The 23741-nt window shown below is 37.7% G+C and overlaps 1 protein-coding gene across 1 annotated transcript in view; it reads left to right on the top strand.

The window, feature by feature from the left end:
• The first annotated feature begins 11492 nt into the window (after positions 1-11492).
• The window catches only part of LOC125231497 (signal-induced proliferation-associated 1-like protein 1), a 38241-nt gene continuing 25992 nt past the window's right edge, over positions 11493-23741 (top strand). The window contains 6 exon segments of the mRNA XM_048136990.1: positions 11493-12370; positions 17420-17653; positions 19237-19266; positions 19269-19518; positions 19971-20571; positions 21029-21164. Of these exon segments, the coding sequence (XP_047992947.1) occupies positions 11779-12370; positions 17420-17653; positions 19237-19266; positions 19269-19518; positions 19971-20571; positions 21029-21164 (1843 nt within the window). The 5' untranslated portion in view covers positions 11493-11778.

Raw genomic sequence — 23741 nt, 5'->3', positions numbered from 1 at the left:
AAGAAAATCAACTTATCATTTTTAGAAGCTTTTATATAACTATTTTCATCACATTTGATGTTTACCTATAGGTCTTATTGCGTCTACGTGTAGTGTACTGAAGAATAACGTACTACTTATTTAATTCCCAAGGGAGTGGATTTAGTTTTAAAAATCAATACAATCCGTACAATACTTCAGGCAAAGGATGTTTCAATCAGCCAAGGATTTTTTTTGCACAACTAAAATTTGACTATTAAGCTATAAAATAATACATTGTGCAACAAGGGGAGGAAGTTGAGTATTAGTAACAAGAGTAAGTTAAATCGCGACGGCTTGCCGGAGCGATTTAAAGACTCGAGTTAGTAATATTATCATACTCCCCGATTTACACACAATGTTTTTCATCACACTTGCAATGTAAAAAAGTTAAGTACGGTACAAGAAATTTCATTATTCCCTTGAGAGAACGATTTTTCTATAACTCACGCTCCGCCTGCGTGCAATAGCACATTTAAAGTGCGGGTGTGATGAAAAATATTATATGGTATGAAAAATGCATTTTATTTATGTTTTACAATTATTTCAGTGTGTTTTACATTTATTGTAAATTTCACGTAGATAAATCGTTATAATTTGCAATCTGGCAGGAAATTGTGATAGTCATAGGGCTTACGGAAAAAAACTGCATTTTATGCAGAAAGCAAGCCACTTTGCACAGTGATACTAGGGACCAATATAAATGATTTCATCCGAGGAAACACGATTTTCATCCACTAGAATTCAAGATGGCGGACATTTTCCAAAATGGCGGCCGCATATTTTTAAAAATTTATAGAATCGTAACAGCTGCACCGATTTTGATGATTGAGGTGTCTATCGCATCGTATTGAAGCGTTAATTAATATAAAAAATTAAAATCATAAAAAATTAAGATGGCGGCCGAATAATAAGAAAAATATGAAAATTTCAAACTATTTTTTTTCATTCTCGTGCAATTTACCAATAAATTTTCTATGATATGGTCACATTTTTATGTATTTAAATTAAACCTGATAATATTATCTACATAATAAAATAAAAATCATGAAAATCCGTTGAGTAGTTTTTGAACTATACTCATTTGAAATGGAGCGCGCGGATTTGAAAGACGTTTTCGCACGTGATGTAAACAATTTTGGAATCATAACGGCTGCACCGATTTTAATGGTTGGGGTAGCTATCAGTTTGTATTAAAACATTTATTTATATAAAAATTAAAATCATTTAAAAAATAAAGATGGCGGCCGAATAATAAAAAAAAATATGAAACTTTCATTTTTTTTTATTCTCACGAAATTTACAAACAGTTTTTCTACCATATATGATCACATTTTTATTTTTTTTAATAAAATCTAATATTAACATCTGCAAAATAAAACAAAAAACATTAAAATCCGTTCAGTAGTTTTTGAACTATACGCATTGAAAATGAAGCGCGCGGGTTTGAAAGACGTCTTTGCACTTGATATGTGATGCATCGTATCGTTTAATTGGTACCGCTACACACGCAAGACTGATTATTTATTTTGGTCACAACTTACTATATTACTATTCAGAATCAATGTTTTTAGTATTTATATACATTATTAGTTTTTTATTCCGAGTTTAGGTATATTTAGATAACCCCCGTAAACTTGACCATCACATAATTTGTATTTTAATACGTAAAAGAACTTAAATGCACATAACATAACATTTGTATTAATAGCAATTGTCGTTTCCGAGGACTCCAGAGATAATTTTCGACAACTATTCAGAAATATCTATGTATAAAATAACTTGTTTTCTGCGACAAGGAGCGTATGTTTTTGTAGTGCTGGCGATGTTGGTGGGATGCTGGTTATTAATTTTGGTTGGAAACAGTTCCAAACGCACCAAGTTAACCGATAAATGTTGAGTCTGCGGATCAAGTTTTCAAGCATGGCCATTATTCCTCCAGGAATACACTGTTCAGCATGACAACCAACAATACTTTTTCCAGAAACTATAGCCTGTTGATGTTATAAGTGTGGTGATTTTTTTTTCTAAACAATTTACTTCCTCAGAGAACATTTGCTCTGCTATTTCAGGGTAAACCATAGGAACGTAACCGGAAGAAGCTGATAGCCTCATTGTACCTCGCCCAAAAGATATGGCGGAACAGGGACTCACGCGTATCATCACATCTTCCGATACAGATGTCTTGGTATTTAAATAAAAACCACTGGAGTCTTCGGGTGAAGGATAGACGTAAAGTCAGTGGCCAGATTCGGGTTTGGACCTAGCTTAGAGCCTCGCAAGGCCTCATGTGAGACCTCGAGTGAGTTCAGGGTGGTAACGGATGCTAGAGTGTCCCATGCCCTTCGTTGAGTTTATCTCGCAGTTTGTAGCCGTGGAGGCTTTCAAGGCGTTACGTGCGAGATCGGACGTGATGTAAATGGAGGCAGGAATGACGGCAAAACGACACTTTACGAGTGCCTCAGCCGCCAAACCATACCGGTAAACAGGCCTGAGTCCATGCTTGCTCACTAAAATATGTGTTAAGAACGGTCCCAATTTGGCATTTAAGCATGTGATCTATGGAGCTAATTATATTGGGAAATTTCCAATTCTTATCTAGTATATTTTCTTAAGACTTCAAATGAGAATAACCTACCGGAGTATAAGGTACTACTGCTATTCGTGGTTTTTACGCTTTTACATCTGATACGTTAAGTTATACCAGCTTTGATAGAAACATCGCAGTAACTACAAAGTCTTCCTGGAGGAATAATCGCTATGCTTGAAAAGTTCACTCCAGTTCAAATTGGTGAGCAAGAAACTGTTTACTACCGAAAATAAATTAGTACCTAACCAACATCGGCAGCACTCCGTGTCGTATAACAACGCCCCATATTCTGGATATTACTTCTGTGCCTATGCCATCATCCTGGGGTTGGAAGACGTACAATGATAGTTGGGTACTGCAGTGGTCTGAAAACAGGGAGATATGGTATGAATATGTATACTTGGACAATTGCGGTTGTGAAAAAGGCTGCGAAACAATACGCTGTACGTGTTGTGGGCGCGGCGCAATGCAAATAATGCAATGTATTAATAATGTTATCATTATTTCCTTGTTTGATATTATTTTGTATCTCTTTTATCTTTCAGTATAACCTAGACGAGAAGCAAAAAATATGTTTTGTATTAATATATGTTTCCGTAGCCCCTACAGGAGTTGTCGAAAATTATCTCTGGAGTCATCGGAAAGGACAATTGCTATTAATACAAATGTTATGTTATGTGCATTTAAGTTCTTTTACGTATTAAAATAAAAATTATGTGATGGTCAAGTTTACGGGGTTGTCTAAATATACCTAAACTCGGAATAAAAAACTAATAATGTATATAAATACTAAAAACATTGATTCTGAATAGTAATATAGTAAGTTGTGACCAAAATAAATAATCATTCTTGCGTGTATAGCGGTACCAAACGATACGATGCATCACATATCAAGTGCAAAGACGTCTTTCAAACCCGCGCGCTTCATTTTCAATGCGTATAGTTCAAAAACTACTGAACGGATTTTAATGTTTTTTTGTTTTATTTTGTAGACGTTAATATCAGATTTTATTTAAATAAATAAAAATGTGACCATATGGTAGAAAAACTATTTGTAAATTTCGTGAGAATAAAAAAAAATTTAAAATTTCATATTTTTTTTATTATTCGGCCGCCATCTTTATTTTTTAAATGATTTTAATTTTTATATAAATAAATGTTTTAATACAAACTGATAGCTACCCCAACCATTAAAATCGGTGCAGCCGTTATGATTCCAAAATTGTTTACATCACGTGCGAAAACGTCTTTCAAATCCGCGCGCTCCATTTCAAATGAGTATAGTTCAAAAACTACTCAACGGATTTTCATGATTTTTATTTTATTATGTAGATAATATTATCAGGTTCAATTTAAATACATAAAAATGTGACCATATCATAGAAAATTTATTGGTAAATTGCACGAGAATGAAAAAAATAGTTTGAAATTTTCATATTTTTCTTATTATTCGGCCGCCATCTTAATTTTTTTATAACTTTATTTTTTTATATTAATGAACACTTCAATACAATGCGATAGACACCCCAACCATCAAAATCGGTGCAGCCGTTACGATTCTATAAATTTTTAAATATATGCGGCCGCCATTTTGGAAAATGTCCGCCATCTTGAATTCTAGTGGATGAAAATCGTGTTTCCTCGGATGAAAACGTTTATATTGGTCCCTAGTATCACTGTGCAAAGTGGCTTGCTTTCTGCATAAAGTGCAGCTTTTGACCAGAATTTCGCCGTAAGCCCTATGACTATGACGGCCATCTCGATTTGCGCTTGACCGCGTTGCCATAGCAACGGGCAGTACAACAGAAAATAATCAGAAAATGTTGACAAAATATTTTGACGGACAGGTAAAATGAGTTCAATGGGGGATGCCTGAAAATTTTAAAAGTGGGTGATATTTTTTCTGGTGATAGGAATAACCATTTCTAATTACAGAAAAAGTTACAGATTTTTTGGTAGCACCATACATTTTATAAAAATAAAAACGTGTTTCTCGACTGCGCGTACGGCCCACTTCGGCGGCTGTTATGAAATTTGTCTTAGTCTTTAAAAAAATCCATTTTGAATCCATTTCTGTGTGAACTTGGATTTACTGATAATCTAGAATTAAATAAAACATAAGAACACGAAACAAACTTTATTAATCATTTTATTATCACACACAAACATTATGAGGGAACATACATATTGTTTATCAGTTAACAAAATAGGATACTTTATATGATACTTATTAATTTTAAATATGCGAGTATGTAGAACAATCATTTATCGGAAATGAAGTTAATCGCAAATTAGAACGATACCGAACATAACCGTAGATAGTTACTTTACTCAATGGCGTCAGGAACAGAACAGAGAGCGCAGCCACGTGCTCGAGGGTTTTTAACCGACTTCAAAAAAGGAGGAGGTTCTCAATTCGACTGAATGTTTTTTTTTTTTTGTATGTATGTTATTCGATATCTCCGAGAATCGTGGACCGATTTTCAAAATTTTCTTTTTGATCGAACCGGTATAACCCCGAGATGGTCCCATTGGCACCAAGTCAGGGTCTGATGATGGGATCCTGGAGAAATCGAGGGAACTCTTCAAATGTTATAGGCACATGTAATGTTTTTAGTCTATTTTTCAAAGGTACACCAGTATTTACGTCTGATGGTAAAAATTTTATGTGGCTGAGCTGATGATGGAAGGTTAACTCCTCAATGGTTAGGAGTTAAAGGATAATTCTTTCACTACTGTACATGTATTCGGACTGATACATATAATATCACTAGGAACCACTAAAAATCAACAAATAAATAAACTTTTTAACAAAAAAAATAAAACCGCCTTCAAAAATAAGCGCGTTACAAAACACGGAGAAACTAAAAAGTCAAAAATAATAAACCTTTCAATTCAGATTTCTTATCGTATTGCAATAAGCTAAACATCCAAATTATAAACAAATCAATTATTTTTGGAGTCGGTACCAGCCTGTGTATGGTTGGGTGGGGCAAACAGGCAATAGCAAGGCGACGAAAAGGTCTGGTACCGACTACAAAAATAATTGATTTGTTTATAATTTGGATGTTTAGCTTATTGCAATACGATAAGAAATCTGAATTGAAAGGTTTATTATTTTTGACTTTTTAGTTTCTCCGTGTTTTGTAACGCGCTTATTTTTGAAGGCGGTTTTATTTTTTGTTAATTCAATTCAATTCAATTCAAAATATCTTTATTCATGTAGGCCTAGTTACAAGCTCTTATGAATAGTTCATTACATATATATTATGATCTTAATCTAACCTAATTATCAGAGCAATTTATTGTTGTAAATTATTGTTCATAATAATATTGAGTCTATAATATACAATTTCATATAAAAATAATCGTTAAACAAAAAATATATAATTAGGTATATGTATATATAAAAATACATGTCTAGAATATTTCTAGGAAAAATCCAATGTCCAAAAAAATACAATATTAATTTCATCAACAATAATAATAAACGTAAAAATAAGAAACCATTTCGAATAACAATTAATCCCACGTTGTTTTATCATTCATGTAGTCTTGTGTTGTATAATAAGCTTTGGAAATGAGTACACGCTTTACATGATTCTTAAATTTATTAATTGACAAGTCAGTAATATGATTCGGAAGTTTATTATAAAATCGAACACAATTACCCATGAATGATTTTTTAATTTTACAGAGCCGTGTGAAGGGCACCGCGAGTTTATGTTTATTTCTAGTATTTATATTATGTACATCACAGTTTTTCTTAAAATTACAAATGTTTTTATGTACATACATAATATTCTCATAAATATATTGACAATGCACTGTCATTATATTAATGTCCTTAAATTTATCTCTAAGTGAGTCTCTATGGTTCATTTTATATATTGCTCGAATAGCCCTCTTCTGCAGAATAAATATGGTATTTATCTCTGAAGCACTGCCCCAAAGTAAAATACCATATGACATAATGCTGTGAAAGTAACTAAAATAAACTAATCGAGCTGTTTTCACGTCTGTTAACTGACGGATCTTGCTCACTGCAAAAGCTGCAGAACTAAGTCTATTCGAGAGGTTAACAATATGGGGACCCCACTGAAGTTTAGAATCTAAAGTTATACCAAGAAAAACTGTACTATCTACCAGTTCTAATTCCTCATCCTTCACAACGATACTTGTTTGCTCATTCCTTACGTTACTATTAGTGACAAACTTAATATATTTAGTCTTTTTTTCATTTAATAATAAATTATTAGCATTGAACCAGTTCACTACTTTAGAGATAGCATTGTTTACATCACTGTGAGCTTGTTGCTGTCGTTTGAGTTTGAAAATAAGTGAGGTGTCGTCCGCAAACAATACTATATCATGGTGGGTCTTTACAAGGAATGGCAAGTCATTTATGTAGATAAGGAACAGGAAAGGCCCCAATATTGATCCCTGTGGTACACCCATAGAGACCAATGACCCAGTTGATCTCTGTCCATTGACATCTACCATTTGTATTCTACCATTTAAGTAGGACTTGAGTAAATCTAGTGCTGATCCTCTGACTCCATAATAATGTAGTTTCCTGATCAATGTTTCATGACAAACACAGTCGAAGGCCTTAGATAAATCACAAAAGATACCTAAAGCATCTTGTGACTCCTCCCAGGCATCGAAAATATGCTTAATTAGCTCAACACCAGCATCGGTTGTCGAGCGACCCCGTGTGAAGCCAAATTGCTTATTATGCATTAAATTATTAACGTTAAAATGTCGTACTAATTGAGAAAGAACTAATTTTTCAAATATTTTACTGAAAGTTGGCAGCACAGATATTGGTCTAAAGTTAGTGGGGTCAGAGTGGCTGCCGGATTTAAATAAAGGAGTTATTATAAGCTTCGAACTACCCCGTCTAGGTAACCCCCACTGGAAACTAATCACGTCCGCTTGTCTTGGGTGGCGCCACCGTCGCAGAAGTTTCATAGGCGCCGATAGATGTCGCTAGTGTGCTACGTAGTACGGCGTTGCGCCTGCGTTCAAGGCTGAAGCAGAGGTTCCCACAAACGCCGGTAGATGTCGTTGACACGGCTTCGCACCCATGTTCGACGATGTAGCACGAGTTTCAAGGGCGTGCCGACAGATGTCGCCAACAATTGTATGCTTCTTTGAACATTGCATTTAATTTATTTTAGTGTTTGTTTATGTTCAAAAAGCGTTCGTAATCAAGAACAATGGATTTATATGAAGAATCCGATATAAGTGAAGATAGACTATGGTCGCATCGGCGCCGCTATTCATTGAAGGTTTTGCCTTATGGTTTTTTCCTCTGTGTTTTCCTCTCAAATCTGATGAAAAATATTGTGTGTAACTCAGGAGGTAAGGATTTTGTAAACTCTCTCCAGCCAGCCTGCGGCTGTTGCGAGTTATTAACACTCGTTGACAAAATCCCCCTTACCTCCCTTGTTGCACAATATACTACTATTATTACACTATATTCTCTTTATTTATTTTCTTTCTTAGGCTAGGCTGTTTATAATATGAATATAAAAGTAAAATACAAAAACACATACAAAACAATATAAAACACATATAAACACATTATAAAAAACCTAACCTAGGGTGCCGCCAGCAGCGGGGCAGGGCCCAAGCTGCCGGTGGTTAGGGCTGCAGAGAGAGGAACCGTCGAACTATCCGTGCTGTGTCCAAGATCACCGCCTTCTGCATCTGGCCCTTGATCCAGCCACCTAGCGAGAGTCTCTTAAGATGTTGGTCGAGACTCTTCGCTATGAGACCGTTCGCTGAAACGACTATCGGAACAATGATCGTTGATTCAACATCGCACATGGCGGTTATCTCGTGAGCCAAGTCTAGGTACTTACTGGACTTGTCCTTCTCGGCTTTCATGAGATTCTCATCATGGGGGATGGTGATGTCAACGAGCACTGCCCGGCGTTGCAGTCGATCTATTATCACAATTACACTATATTACTATTATACCTATACTATTATTTAACCTGCAATGTAAGTCGAGCTGCATTATGCACACATACATTATGTAAATCACGTGACAATGCAATATTATGATATCCTGGAGCTGATCTGATGATGGAGCAGAAATGTGGCCATAGGGACTCTCTAATGAAATGCCGTATCTCCATCAAGAAAGGGGTTTTAGAAACGCTTCGAAGAGCTGTAGATGATACTTCTAATCTCCATATTTTTTAATAAGTAGGTATGTAGATGACTGTTGAAAGAAAATTACAGTCTGCGATAAAAGCTTGTGCCAAAAATGATTTTTTTGCGAAAAAACTTTTAAAAAATTAATTTACCTACACTCTTCGGGATGAAATACGTCCTCGTCCCTTTTTGAAGAATAGAGAGACTTTACCCGTTGGTGTGGTGAATAAGAATAAATATCTGGGCAACCGAGCTTCGCTCGGTTCTGTTCGTATCCTTGACATGTGTCGCCATCTAGTTCAAAAATGAATAGTACCTATATCGAGCGAAAGAATTCTCAGCCTTAACAACACAACTACTCCACATGAGATGGCGCGCATTTCGCCACAAAAACTCAAATAGTGTATTTTTCTATTCGTTTTAGCCTTGACCTGTGTCGCCATCTAGTGTTTGCAATAAATAGTACTTACATCGACCGAAAGAATTCTGTCTTAACAGTACAACTACTGCACACGAGATGGCGCGCGAAGAAAAACGCATGAAAACTCGAAAATTCGCGTTTTCCGGGACCTAAGGATAAGTTAGACCGATTTTTCACCCCCAAAAACCCCCACATAACAAATTTCTGCGAAATCGTTAGAGCGGTTTCCGAGATCGTCAGTGTAAATAAATATATAAATAAATAAATAAATATACAAGAATTGCTCGTTTAAAAGTATAAGATTACTAATAGCTAGGACCATATAATACTGGGACAGACAAAGTCCATACAAAAAAAGCGTACCCCAAGCTAGGAACATACTACGCGGACGTCCGTCGTAAATCGACCGCGGACGGGAATCTGGACAATGAAGCTAGGAACATACTACGCGGACGTCCGTCGTAAAACGACCGCGACCGCGACCTATCAGTGTGCACGGAACAAAACATCCAGAGAGCCAGATTTCGATCGGACGTCCGTGCGCTCAAGGCCACGTCCGCGTCCGTCGACCGATAGTTTGCACGGTTATGTGTATTTCCATTGTCCAGATTCCCGTCCGCGGTCGATTTACGACGGACGTCCGCGTAGTATGTTCCTAGCTTGAAATTACACATAAAGCTAGGAACATACTACGCGGACGTCCGTCGTAAATCGACCGCGACCGCGACCGATCAGTGTGCACGGAACAAAACATCCAGCGAGCCAGATTTCGATCGGACGTCCACGCGCTCAAGGCCACGTCCACGTCCGTCGACCGATAGTTTGCACGGTTATGTCTATTTCCATTGTCCAGATTCCCGTCCGCGGTCGATTCACGACGGACGTCCGCGTAGTGTGTTCCTAGCTTTAAGCTAGGAACATACTACGCGGACGAAATTATGGAAGAGATGGCGCTAAAAATAAAGGTACGATTCATGAAGATTGTAAATCCTATATAAATAATCCTTGTTAATGGGTACCTACTAATAATACTAATAGGTTCCTCAGAAAATAAATTCTAACGCATGTGGGCATTTTCGCGAGAACAATTACCAAAAAAAAATTTTCTGGTAGGTAAATTTTATGTTTTGTCTACTCAGAATCACGAGCCCTTTCGACCTAGGACACAAAACAAGAGACAAAAAAATGGTCCCAAAATTTTCTATTATTTTGCATACTTTCCACTTTGTAGCCGCTGTACAAAGTGTTTGAAAAATTGTAACGAAGTGGAAAAAATAAATTTGGGACGCTTTTTAGGGTTCCGTAGTCAACTAGGAAGCCTTATAGTTTCGCCATGTCTGTCTGTCTGTCCGTCCGTCCGTCCGTCCGTCCGCGGATAATCTCAGTAACCGTTAGCACTAGAAAGCTGAAATTTGGTAACAATATGTATATCAATCACGTCAACAAAGTGCAAAAATAAAAAATGGAAAAAAATGTTCTATTAGGGTACCCCCCTTACATGTAAAGTGGGGGCTGATATTTTTTTTCATTCCAACCCCAACGTGTGATATATTGTTGGATAGGTATTTAAAAATGAATAAGGGTTTACTAAGATCGTTTTTTCAAAATATTAATATTTTCGGAAATAATCGCTCCTAAAGGAAAAAAAAGTGCGTCCCCCCCCCCTCTAACTTTTGAACCACATGTTTAAAAAATATGAAAAAATTCACAAAAGTAGAACTTTATAAAGACTTTCTAGGAAAATTGTTTTGAACTTGATAGGTTCAGTAGTTTTTGAGAAAAATACGGAAAACTACGGAACCCTACACTGAGCGTGGCCCGACACGCTCTTGGCCGGTTTTTTCCGCCTAGTAGGATGAAAAGGGCTCGTAATTCTGAGTAGGTAAAACATTAAATTTACCTATTTTAGAAAAAAAGTTTTTGAATCTTTTTTCACAAAAATGCCCATGTACTCTCATACAACTCGCATACTTCGCATTTTTTGCTATTATTACTGCACAGGCGCGAAACTATTCTTGAAAAAAAAACTATGATTTTGCCATCAATAACGAATTTGTAATGTAACATTATTTGCTTTTATCGAAATTGTTTATTTCCATTTCCAATTTATTTCTAACACATTATATCTGTGGTTATCTGTTTAAGTTTTTTAAAATTAACCTATTTTTTACACTGGCACTCAAAATACCGTTCCGTTCATTACTCTATATTTATGTGTTGGCAACATTATACGTTTACTCGCGAATAATGTTTTTTCTTTCATAAATTTCGTTTCATTCATTCGTTTTCGTTTTTGTGTTGTGAAGACGTGTGTTAGCTTTGTAAATATAGAATACCTATTGCAAATTAGTTTATCGTTAGTGTTAAGCGCAAAGTTTTGTTATGATTGATTATGTGACAATAAACGTAAGCTCGGTTATTCATCATGTTGTGAAGTCACTCGCTGTGTACGTCTGAACATCGTAGTAATTCGTGGTATTTACGAATGTATTTTAATTAATGTGTGGTCAGTGAGCGCTTCAGTGTTATTTTATATATTTGTCGAGGGTCGGGAGCGAACTGACACTCGTCGAAATATGCCATGTACGCTCCGGATCATCTCCGACGGAAGGAAGCCAGAGATGTTATGTATCGCAGTAACTCGAGTCTCGACTTGATATACGGTGAACATCCGTCCGGAAACGGGCTGCGGCGCGAGTATGGGAGTCACGGTTCGATCGACGTGATCGGGGGCGCGAGCGACAGGCTGCCCGCGATGGTGCACAACTACAACGTGACGGAGAAGGCTCAGGGCCTGAGCGGCGACACTTCCGACGGCCCCACTCCCCGGGCCAGCGCCAGCCCGAAGCCTCGCCTCAAATTCAACAAGCTTTGGGGTGGCGCGGCTCCCACACACCGACAGCCCATGGACGATGGATCGCTTGGATCTGAAGGAATGAAAAAACAGCAGTTTGCTCACTATGATTGTCAATCCTTGATGGCGAACTTGAGTTATGCAGCTGAGATCAGAGGAGCACTGTTGAGCCGTAGGAGGAATACAACAACAGGGGCATCTGCTGCTTCTCTAGCGACCCGGGGCCCTCCGCTGGGAGAAGACACAGTACCTGACATGGGGGATGGGAGATCCAATGAGTTGCTGGAAGCTTGTCCCTTCTTTAGGAATGAATTGGGAGGTTAGTATGGCTATTTAACTTTATCAATTGCAACCTACCACCTTTGAGGTAAAGATAATACATAGAACTTAGTTAATCTGCATGGCTTAAAATCTGACTTGCAGATTAATGTGGTTTTTGGATTACTAAAACTTTCATGTTATAAAATATTATGTTTCATTGCATGTTTTATGGACCTATGTTTTACTATATTACTTTGAAAAAATCTAAGTATAAAACTATCTTTGAATTTGGAAGGAATTGCTAAATTAACTAAACTAGTATATTTCCCATCAGTCTATAAGATAAACCTTCTGTTAGCCGGAAAATGGGCTTATGAATAACATAAATATGCATGTTTATTGACAAGTGCCCCTTTTGTTATACAATATTAACCCAACTAGCAGGTTGTTCGCCATCATTGTGTTAAATTTTGAATAAGACTTAAAAGAATCTAAATCTGGTTTTGAATTGCAACTTAGGAAACCACTACAATATTTTCATGAATCATAATATGTAGTTGGCCCATTTATGACCTTTTATGAATCAGTTTTCACTGTAAAGAATCCATGGGTGAAATTCTTGGATTGGAAATAGCAGGAAAATATTTAATAACACCAATAAATATTTAAGTGCTAAGGTAATGCAGGCAGATAAATAAAAACAACACATGCTTGAAACCAGAAACAAAATATCGAGTAACAACATATCTATTGTTATCACAGTTCAAAATAAAATAAATACCTACATAGGTGTAAAGTATATGCCTTTAACATTAATAGAGCACCTACAGTATAATTAGTCTGGTATTGGTACAGAGTAAGCATTACAACTTACTATGGAATGACCATTGTGTGGCTGAGAATCGGGTGACACCAATTCTGCTCTCACATCTGACATTGTTCTCCCAGAGCCTGCCATTACCTCACTCATAATTATAATGGTTTACTGGTGTTGTTTACAAAATAATGTGGCTCTTAGCATTTTATGACCTTAGTAATGTTCATGAAATATCTAGGAGATTTTTTTATGTTCTCACCTTAGATTGCATAGCCAACATTTTTAAGCAGAAGGTAAGTACTACTTCACACATTCATTGGAATACTGGGTCTGATCAGAAGACCTTATATGAAGTACTAGCTTTTGCCCGCGGCTTTGCTCGCATTAGAAAGAGATAAAAAGTAGCCTTTGTCACCCTGCATCCCTTCAAGTATCTCCACTTAAATTTTTTGACGACACGACAATTCATTGCTCCGTTTTGCCGTAAAAGACGGACAAACAAACAGACACACATACTTTCCCATTTATAATATTAGTATGGATGCAGGATGGTTGATTACAAGCTCATCTAATTGCCTCCATGAAGGTGTTAAATGCATTGAAATGAAATGTATTTATTTGCATTAAGTGTGGTTACATTTAGGGTCTTCTAACATAATATAAAATTAAAATTGCACACTTAGCTACTAAAAAGCATATGTTCTTATGCCTAAACTACATGCTATACAACTATAATACATATTTACAATAATTACAACATATTATCATTTAAAAATTATATTTTAGCAACATAAATAACATGACATTACAAAATCCAAATATATTTAATTTTATAATCTAATGATTTTTTCTTCAAAATTATTTACTACTCCAATTTTGTACCTATTGCTCTCGTTCTTGTACCTATGTAATAATAAAGCTTTTACATTGGCCAATTCTCTTCAAACACAAGATTAAATCATGCATCAATGAGACTGAATGAAAATATCACAAACATCCAACTTTTTAATTCAACACCGCTTCCATTGACTGATTCCTCAATTACCACAATAATGTGCAACAGCCAGTGGAGCATTACGCTGTACACTCTGCTTCAATAATTCTATACAATTACATACGGAATTCTGCAATTTATGCACATAATTCACAGACTTTCTTGTTAATATGTGATGGTAAGATTTTAGATCATGTTGCTAAACTTGCTATGATTTTCATGCATCAACTCCCTACTAATAGGCATTGTAAATTAGCCTTGTTAGTCACTCATGTCGATTTAAACAATCCTTTTGGTTGTGGTGTAATTTATCGCCACTTGTTTTCGAATTTCTTCTTTTCCGCACATGTATATCGTAATTATTAATTAATTGTCATTTTCTATGACTTTTTTTTTTGCAGTTTCAATTTCTTCCTTAACATTGACGGCTAATTACCTAGGTTCTCTGTTTGTAGTTGCTTAGTGCGCGCTAACGCGTAAAACGTTGGGTTCGGCTGCAAGCGTTTTAAACTACGAAAACGCTGTATTAGCAGATTGTTGATGTTCTTTCACATTAAAAATCAGTCTTGTTTTCTTCTTTCAATCAATGATTGCATGAATGAAATAGTGCACTGTACTGATTGGCTCATTGATTAGTAGTAATTAATTACTACCATTACTGATTTATCTGCTGATATGCAATAAAGTTCTTATCTCTGTATGGATTTCACATTTTGCAAGATTATCTTTTGTTTTTGTACTTTCATAAACATGCTTTTTCGTGTTTACGACTTAAAATTAAATACATGTATTTTTTATTGTTGTAACGAAACAACTGTATATGTTAACAATAAGTTCTGAGACTATATACATACTCTATGATTCATTTGACTAGTCTTCTAAGTAGGTACCAAGTAGCAAAATCTCGCAAAGGTGGTCAGCAAACCCTTAGTTCCTAAGGTCCTACCTTCCTACCCTACCTTAACCCTTGAGGTATTGACTCTATATGTAAAATGGTCTTAAAAAAAATGTAAACAAAGAACCAAAGAATGTAAAGGTTTAGAATGGGCTTCCAATTTATGTGTAAACTACATTTTCATCATATGAGTCATAAAACAGGTTTAAGGTCATCAGAGAGCAATAAACTCGCGAACATCACTCATAGTTTCTGTGAAATGAAAGAATAAGATCTTACTTATTGCATAATTCCACTTAGTCATTTAGGCAGGGGTTTTTAAAATGCAAATTAATGTATGTAAGGAAAAAGTATTACTTGCCTGTATGAGAGTATGACCTACAGTCTATTACTGTCAGGACTTATTTACCTGAAATATAAATGAACTGTTTACGGCATTGCAGTACCACAATTAATATTTATTACGATTTAGTCAGGAGTAAACCAGGTTGAAAATGTCACAAAATTAGTAATGGTATTTTATTTGATCCTAACTTATACTCTTGACGTATATTCGCAGAAAATGATACCTTTTTTTTAACGATGTGATAATGCTGTTACGCATACCCCCATTGATTTCGGGGGTTATGTGGGACTCCTATCTCCCATACCCTTCTCTTGTTGAGAAAGGGGGGAAACGTCCTACCCACTAAACCCACATCGGTTTAGCCTGCACTGTCGTGTAGGCGACGTCTAGGGATCGCTAGCATTCTGCCATGACGTCCCCTGACCGCCCAGCTAGTCTAAGCTGGGTCGCCCGCATCAAAATAGAGTTCAGGGACTTTTTAACCGCAGTCAAAGATGGTTGCGGTATACCCCGAGACGTCCATACGACGGAACCATACGCCCCAGATCGCGCACCCAACCATTCGGCCCTATTGAGGAATCTGACGCACATCAGCTGCGTACTGTGCTCGTCTTCTCCCTCTTCGTCTACGCCGAAGCGGATGCGCATCGACGTCATTCTCGCGTATCCTCTCAGCTGCCTCCTTTTGCGAAATTATCATTTCGCAAAAGAGAGCTTCTGCATCCCAGGATCTCTCATTGTGAAGCATTGCGGTAACAACATTTCGCAACGAGAGGTCCCCCCCCAATAATTATTGCACTGTTTACCAGTTGCTGTCGTTCCACTGCCCATTTACTACAGATCTCCAAATTATGTTGGGCTGTGTCGTCAGGACCGCCGCATTCATGGCAAGCCGGAGTCGGTTCCCGCTTAATATTATGCAGGTAATGACCAAAGCAACCGTGGCCTGTCATTACCTGCGTGAGCCTGTAAGTAAGGACTCCACATTTACGGTTAATCCACTTATCAAATGACGGGAGGATGCCTTTATGGTGCGTACTCCATATAGGGAATCCTCCAGTGATCTTTTTCCACCTTTCCTTTAGGCGATCTGTTGCAAGCCGCTGAGCCCGCTCTGCTTCCTCGGCATCCAGGTGCTCGCCACGCATTCTAGCCTCGGCCCTTGTACGGTAGCGTTCTGCCAATACTTCCGCTTCTAATTCGCACGTATATTCGCAGAAAATGATACCTGGGGCCCATTTCTCAAAACTGAAAGTTACAAGTTACAAGCGGAAGTCTCTTTCCAACTTGTCATATTATATTAGACATTGACTACCACTTATAAATTGTAACTTGTAGCTTCGAGAAACGGGCCCCTGATATAACAATGATCCTATGTCAACCCTTTCGACTCTCTATATATACCTATGTAGGTACTATTTCCATAACAAACTCCATCCTGATCAGTACAGAGGTTTACGCATACGCACGAAGGTAACTAACTACTTTTAGGGGCTCTGAATATTATCTTAATATGTATTTCAGTCAAGTTACAAGACCAAGTTTTCGCATAGATCAGGTATGCCGAATTCATTTAAATATTGTATCATATTGCCGATTTGCGCTTTAATGTGACGAGATTATAATTAGAATTACGCATCAAGATATTTCTTATTTCGATAATATACGTTTCACACATTTAATTAACGCTGAGCTGCTTATATTGCTTATCAATCACAATGAACACAATTACCAACAGAAAAAGTTTTGAAAACTATATTTACATTGAATCGAGCTTTGCTCACTTTCTTACAATTAATATTGTTCTACATACTTAAAAACTGGATTTTTTTTTGTATTAAAAGATAAATCATGTCGTATTCATGTCATGTCAACATTTCTAATTTTTTTGTGACATTCGTAGCATGCAATTTATGTATTGATACGTGCGAAATTCTCGATCACTTTCATAATATTCCAAGATAATAAAATGACAGTTCAATTTCCCAATCAGTCTGAAAATGTACAAAAAATTTCCTTTCCGAAAAAACTATACAATTATTTATCATTCTACAGGTGAAGAAGAGCGCTGCGTGTCCCTATGCCGGCGGACATCTCGCGGTGCGATACCGGGTCAAGCCGGCAGCTGGCACCGGCCTCGAGCGGCCTACGGCCTCTCAGTCCTCGAGTTTCCCCCGGGCCACACTCACTGGCGACATGGATGCCCGTTTGCGCACACGCTGACGCCTCTGCCTGTTGAGAGCCAGGATTTGGGAGCGCTGTATTATAGGAACTACTTCTATGGACAGTGTAAGTTACAAACGTACGAGTATTAGTGTCGTCTACGACCTCTTCGTCCCAAAGTTTCTCCTGGGCCACGCTCACTGGCGACACGGATGCCCGTTTGCGCACACGTTGACGCCTCTGCCTGTCGAGAGCCAGGATTTGGGAGCGCTGTATTATAGGAACTACTTCTATGGACAGTGTAAGTTACAAACGTATTAGTGTGGTCTACGGCCTCTTCGTCCCAAAGTTTCCCCCGGGCCACACTCACTGGCGACATGGATGCCCGTTTGCGCACACGTTGACGCCTCTGCCTGTCGAGAGCCAGGATTTGGGAGCGCTGTATTATAGGAACTACTTCTATGGACAATGTAAGTTACAAACGTATTAGTGTGGTCTACGGCCTCGTCGTCCCAAAGTTTCCCCTGGGCCACACTCACTGGCAACATGAATATCCTTTTGCAAACACGTTGACGCCTCTGTCTGTATAGAGCCAGGATTTGGGAGCGCTGTACTATAGGAACTACTGCTATGTAAGTTCGGAAGTGTTTTTAGCACGGAACTGGCGAGCGGAAACGGATTAACCAAGATAACCAAGAAAGAACGCGCCCTTAACAGAAAGCGACAAATAGTTAGGAATGTTTAATTTATTTATTTATAATCTGATGGACAGCTTTTGTGCAGAGTATTAAATATCATCCCTGTCGACACTGTAAATACAAGCAAAATTTACCGCCAAAGTGCCGTACTGTAGGAAGAAATCTATCCGTTTGAAGTCGTAAACTATATAGAGCGCAAAATGCTATTGGGAAATACACGTGCTGAGGAAAAGTTGCGTGACTGCTACTGTGGTTTTCATGATTAGTTAAGTATACATAAATATTAATTTTTACCTGCAATATATATGTACTAGACATTAGTAATTCAACTTTATTAACGTTTTCTTTAAAAGCTGACACATCTGAGCCACAACAGCTCTTCAATCAAATAGGCAGCAATAAAGATAATATTTTATTATATTTAACATCCGATTACCTAGATGTTAAATATCATTTGATGAGTTGCGTAAAACACTACGCATCCGTTTAGTTACGTTTATGTTATGGATAGGCGATGTATTATGATTATGACTGCTGACAATCGATTCTTATACAATAAAAAGCGATATTGTGATATTCAATGCTTGTTTTGATTAGGATTGCCAGAAATCTGTCGCGAGTCATGTATGAGCTCTTGACCATTAGTAGGTAATAAATGTAGATGAGAAGGTATGCAGGACGATTTTTTTGTTTTGTCATTTACTTACTGGATATTCACTCTTTGAGAGTCACTCTTTATCGCAAATGTACAAAAATAGTTTGATAATGCAATGCTCAAATTCTGTTTAATCCTTTAAAGATTAGTCAGACGTTTTTGGATTTGAACTTCGGTTCTGCTGTATGCGAGATTATGTTCCACGTGTCAACGATGCTCCCCTACACGCCTAACAGGCAGCAGCTACTCAGAAAGCGGCATATAGGCAACGATATAGTCACTATAGTCATCCTACATAAACAAGATGCTTATCCTTTTCATAAAAGAAAAATAATCATTTGATGTTTCTTTGACAGCACACCAAAACTGGTTCGGCATGGACGAAACTCTGGGCCCGTCGCGATTTCCATCAAGAAAGAGCGAGTGGAACTAAGAAGAGGGGGGTCTGACGCGTCCGCACCAGCTTCTCAACTGGCTTGGCAGTACCGCCTGGTCGTGCGCACCTCGGAACTGCTGACCTTGCGGGGGTCACTGCTGGAAGACGCGTTACCTATCAAACCCAGTAACAATACAGCTACTTACAACACTAAGGAGGTGCTGGAGTATGTTGCTCCGGAGTTGCAACTCAGTTGTCTCAGGCAAGTCTTATTTTTTGAAGCAGTTATTTACCTTATAATTTGACATGTCTTAAGACAAATACCTCACACTTTCTGAGTTCTTTATATGATTACTGATTAGCGAATTAACTAGGGATAACAGTGTAGTCCGTTCTTCAGGACTGAACTTCCGATGGATCTTGTTAGAACTTGAAAAGACGCGTCACCTAGTAAATCATTCAACATTTAGGTGTATTATTGGTCCAATAAAAGTAAATATAATGTACAGAAATAATGTCCAGAATGTTTACTTGTTTTAATGTCCTGATCAGTACAATGACCAGTAACGATTTCGATGCTTTAATTATCCATAATAAGCTACACTTATTTTCACGCTCAGTGAAAACACCACGCGTCTAGAATGTCCAGATCACGATCGCGATAATCCCTGATCGTTGTATTTAATTATTAATCATTAACCACTTTAATTACAGACTGGGCACCAACGGGAGCGGCGCCGAAGAGCAACTCCTAAGACTCGACGAACAATGTGTCACCCGCCACTACAAAGTAGGAGTTATGTACTGCAAGAGCGGCCAGTCCACCGAAGAAGAGATGTACAATAACCAAGAAGCTGGCCCGGCCTTTGTAGAGTTCCTCCAGACGCTCGGACACACCGTCCGGCTAAAAGACTTCGACAAATACAAAGCGGGCCTCGACAACCGCACAGACTCCACCGGCCTCTACTCCGTCTACACGACTTATCAGAACTGCGAGATTATGTTCCACGTGTCAACTATGCTGCCCTACACGCCTAACAACAGGCAGCAGCTACTCAGAAAGCGGCATATAGGCAACGATATAGTCACTATAGTCTTCCAAGAGCCCGGAGCGGCGCCCTTCACTCCCAGGAACATTCGTTCGCAGTTCCAACACGTGTTTGTGGTGGTGCGAGCGATAGACCCGTGCACGGAGAACACGCACTATAGCATAGCTGTGAGTCGCGCGAAGGAAGTGCCGTTATTTGGACCGCCGATCAAAGATGGCGCTGTCTACCCGAAGGGAGAGGTTTTTACGGATCTGCTATTGAGTAAGGTGAGGATTTTGGTATACATAGTAGATAATTATACACATTAATAATGAAATAATTCAACATATCAACACTACGCTATGCTTTCTTGATCACTTACGATACAGAGAATCAAATAAACACAAATAACCTTTAAAATAATCGAAAGAAATATGTCATACATTTTTGGCATATATTCGTTTATGGCTTAAATATAAATGATTACGTTACAATATAGCCTTAAATGTCAAAAAGTTATGAATGTGATTAATATGTTTTCCGGCGTGCGCTTCGAGGATAAATAGCGAATTTACCGTATGAACTATATTTTATACATTTAACTATTCGTTAAATTGTGTAAATGTTATCTATGAAATAAATTATCTATGTTATCTTAGAAAGAGAAGGTTGGCAAAGTAGATTAAAATATAACAATACATAGAAAGTTTTACGAAGTAGTGACAACATTTCATGTTTTTGTAGGTAATCAATGGCGAGAACGCAGCCATACAATCACCAAAGTTCAGCACGATGGCCACACGCACGCGGCAGGAGTATCTCAAGGACCTGGCCAAGAATCACGTGTCTGCCACAACACTGGAGACCGGCCAGAAGTTCTGTAAGTAGCCTAGGATAGTAATACCATCACAGCACACCCTAGGAGTGCCTCAAGGACATATTCAAAAACCACGTCTTCATCCACAAGAAGGTTGCCTAGCGCTGAAAAGTAAAATCCACATGACTGTCATGTGACTTGGTATGTGTAAAAAGAAAATAACACAGAATAGAATGTGGGGCTCCATACATTCTCTTATCTATCTACGTATAGCCGGGTCCACGCTCAGTCGTAAGAGGTCGGTCTTATGTTCGCAAGCACATCGCATGTGTCCATAGCTGGGCATTAACTCGTTAATCCGTTAATCGTTAATTAACGAAGTTAACATTTCGATTAACGGATTAACTTTTAAGTTAACTTGAAAAAATGTTTACGGACTCGTTAACTTCCGTTAAATTTCTCCGAGTCCGTTAATCGTTAATCTAGTAGGGCACAGGCGCCATCTGCGCTGCGAAAAACACGTTCTGAACGCTACTATAAAAGCCCGAAGTGCGGCAAATCCTATGATTTGCCGGTAAATCCTAGGTTTTACCGATGTCGATTGCTAAAAGTCCGAAATATTACCTAAAAAAGTATTCTTCTAGTGGATATGCTTTTACTAACTTTGATTCGGTGAATCCTAAGCTTTACCATGGCGACTGTTGTGGTGATAGGGCAGCAAATTCGAGCCCTATTTACGACCACATTCGCTTCCCTAGCTTCTACCGCCCAAAGTGCCACAACAGTCCCGTCACCGCCAGCATCTCTCCTGACACAGCTCTTGGCAGTAGCTCAGGCGGTCACTGCCTTCCACGTGCAGCCTAGAGTTCAATAGGCTAGCTGTACTTCGGCCTTTACAGAAATATAATACGTTATAGTGGATACTGATGCAACTAATAGACCCAGAGCCCAGGCCCGCCAGACCTTCCTCAAATTCTCAAGGATGAAACTTTGGGACAATGTAGAGTTCATATCGGCGGTTAATGTGTGCATATTTTCTAGTTCGGCCCATCGGCCAATTTTTTGCTATCAAGTGATGAAGGTGAAAAAAAAAGTGCTTACTTTCCTTAAATTCTCAAGGCTGATTTTTATATATGTGTTAGAGCACGTTGTTAGAAATTAGTTATCATCAATGCCAGACCGTTTCCGCCGGCCATAACTTTTACCAGACGCGACAAAGTTGGCAAAAAACGACTCTAACTTACCTCATTGTCTCAAGCCTGATTTTGATATATGATACGCAGGGACCTGTAACTAGACCGTTTGTAAGCAGCCAGACCAATCGGATGGACCCAACCATCCGCCAGACCGACTTAAAGTTTCGATATGAGCATTAGTAGAATTGAAATATTCCGGGTCTATAAAAGCTAAAAACTTGAATTTTCTACATTAAGCTACGTGTATATTGTATACTTGACGTAATAAGCGACTTTCAAAAAATTTACTTCTAAGGAAATAAAAAAATGAAAGTTTATATGTGGTGCAAGATTAATTTTAAGCTATGAATTTTATTTACACTGCGTAAGTACATGTGTATTTTATTATAAATTTAAAGAAGAAAAGTAAATTAAACTTTTTTTTCGGTCGTCGAACAAGGTGGTTTAAAATTAGTTTTAAGATCGATCCTTTTTAATTTGTGGGCGAGGGACCTCACACTATGTATAGCAGTGTCGAAATACACGATATGTATCTTTATTGACAAAATGCGTCATTATTTCTGAGTTTGCTTGAGTTAAGTAAACCAATATCTTTAAATAATTACTTGTCAAGAGCCAAGTGTCACTGATGACAATGTCAACTAAAAATGCGCGAAATATGACGGCTCTGTGTCTGTACACAAAATTTGGCACGCACATTTTCGTAAAATTAATAAAAAATTCACATGGATTTGTCCATGATTTCTGTATGAAACAATGTATTTCGTTCAATACTGCGACGATGGATAATGTATAGTAGATGTATGCGCATATTTTTATTTAGTTGTAGCAAGGACCATTTAATACTAGACTGATATAGCCCATACAAAAAAGCGTACCCCTGAAAAAAGCTTAGTTTTTGCTTTAAAACTAGATGGCGCTGTTTCGTAACCCGGGAGTGGAAAAAAACATATTTTCACCCATATTTTTACTTGTTTTTATATTATACTATGAATAACTATCAAAAAACTTTATTTTAATATCAAAATATTGGCTCAAAACACAATTTTTACAAATTATATTTTTTGGTCGGCCTCGACGTAGTTGTGATCGCTTCGCTGGCTAAGTTTGTTCGCATGTTGTCTAATTTTTGCCAAATAAAATGACTAGATGACGTTGGTGGACTAGGAAAATGTCACATCCGTTTCGTTGTTCATTAATATAATATACTTAGTGATAATAAACCTATATGTTGAGCTCAAATACGTTCAACAAAACGCAATCATTGTGCCAACAGATGTGACATCCATGTCACATCACAAATGTCATTGTATGATTTATTGAATATTCATAATATGGATATTAAATATTTTAGAATCGCAGCAGCAATGCGAGTAGAGATACAGAATTAATAACTGTATAAATAAATAATTGTATGACCAATGACCTCATACATAAATTTACC

Source organism: Leguminivora glycinivorella, chromosome 1 (assembly GCF_023078275.1).
Source record: "Leguminivora glycinivorella isolate SPB_JAAS2020 chromosome 1, LegGlyc_1.1, whole genome shotgun sequence".
Classification (NCBI taxonomy): domain Eukaryota; kingdom Metazoa; phylum Arthropoda; class Insecta; order Lepidoptera; family Tortricidae; genus Leguminivora; species Leguminivora glycinivorella.
The sequence above is the reverse complement of the archived record's forward strand: the minus strand, read 5'-3'. Positions and strand labels throughout refer to the sequence as shown.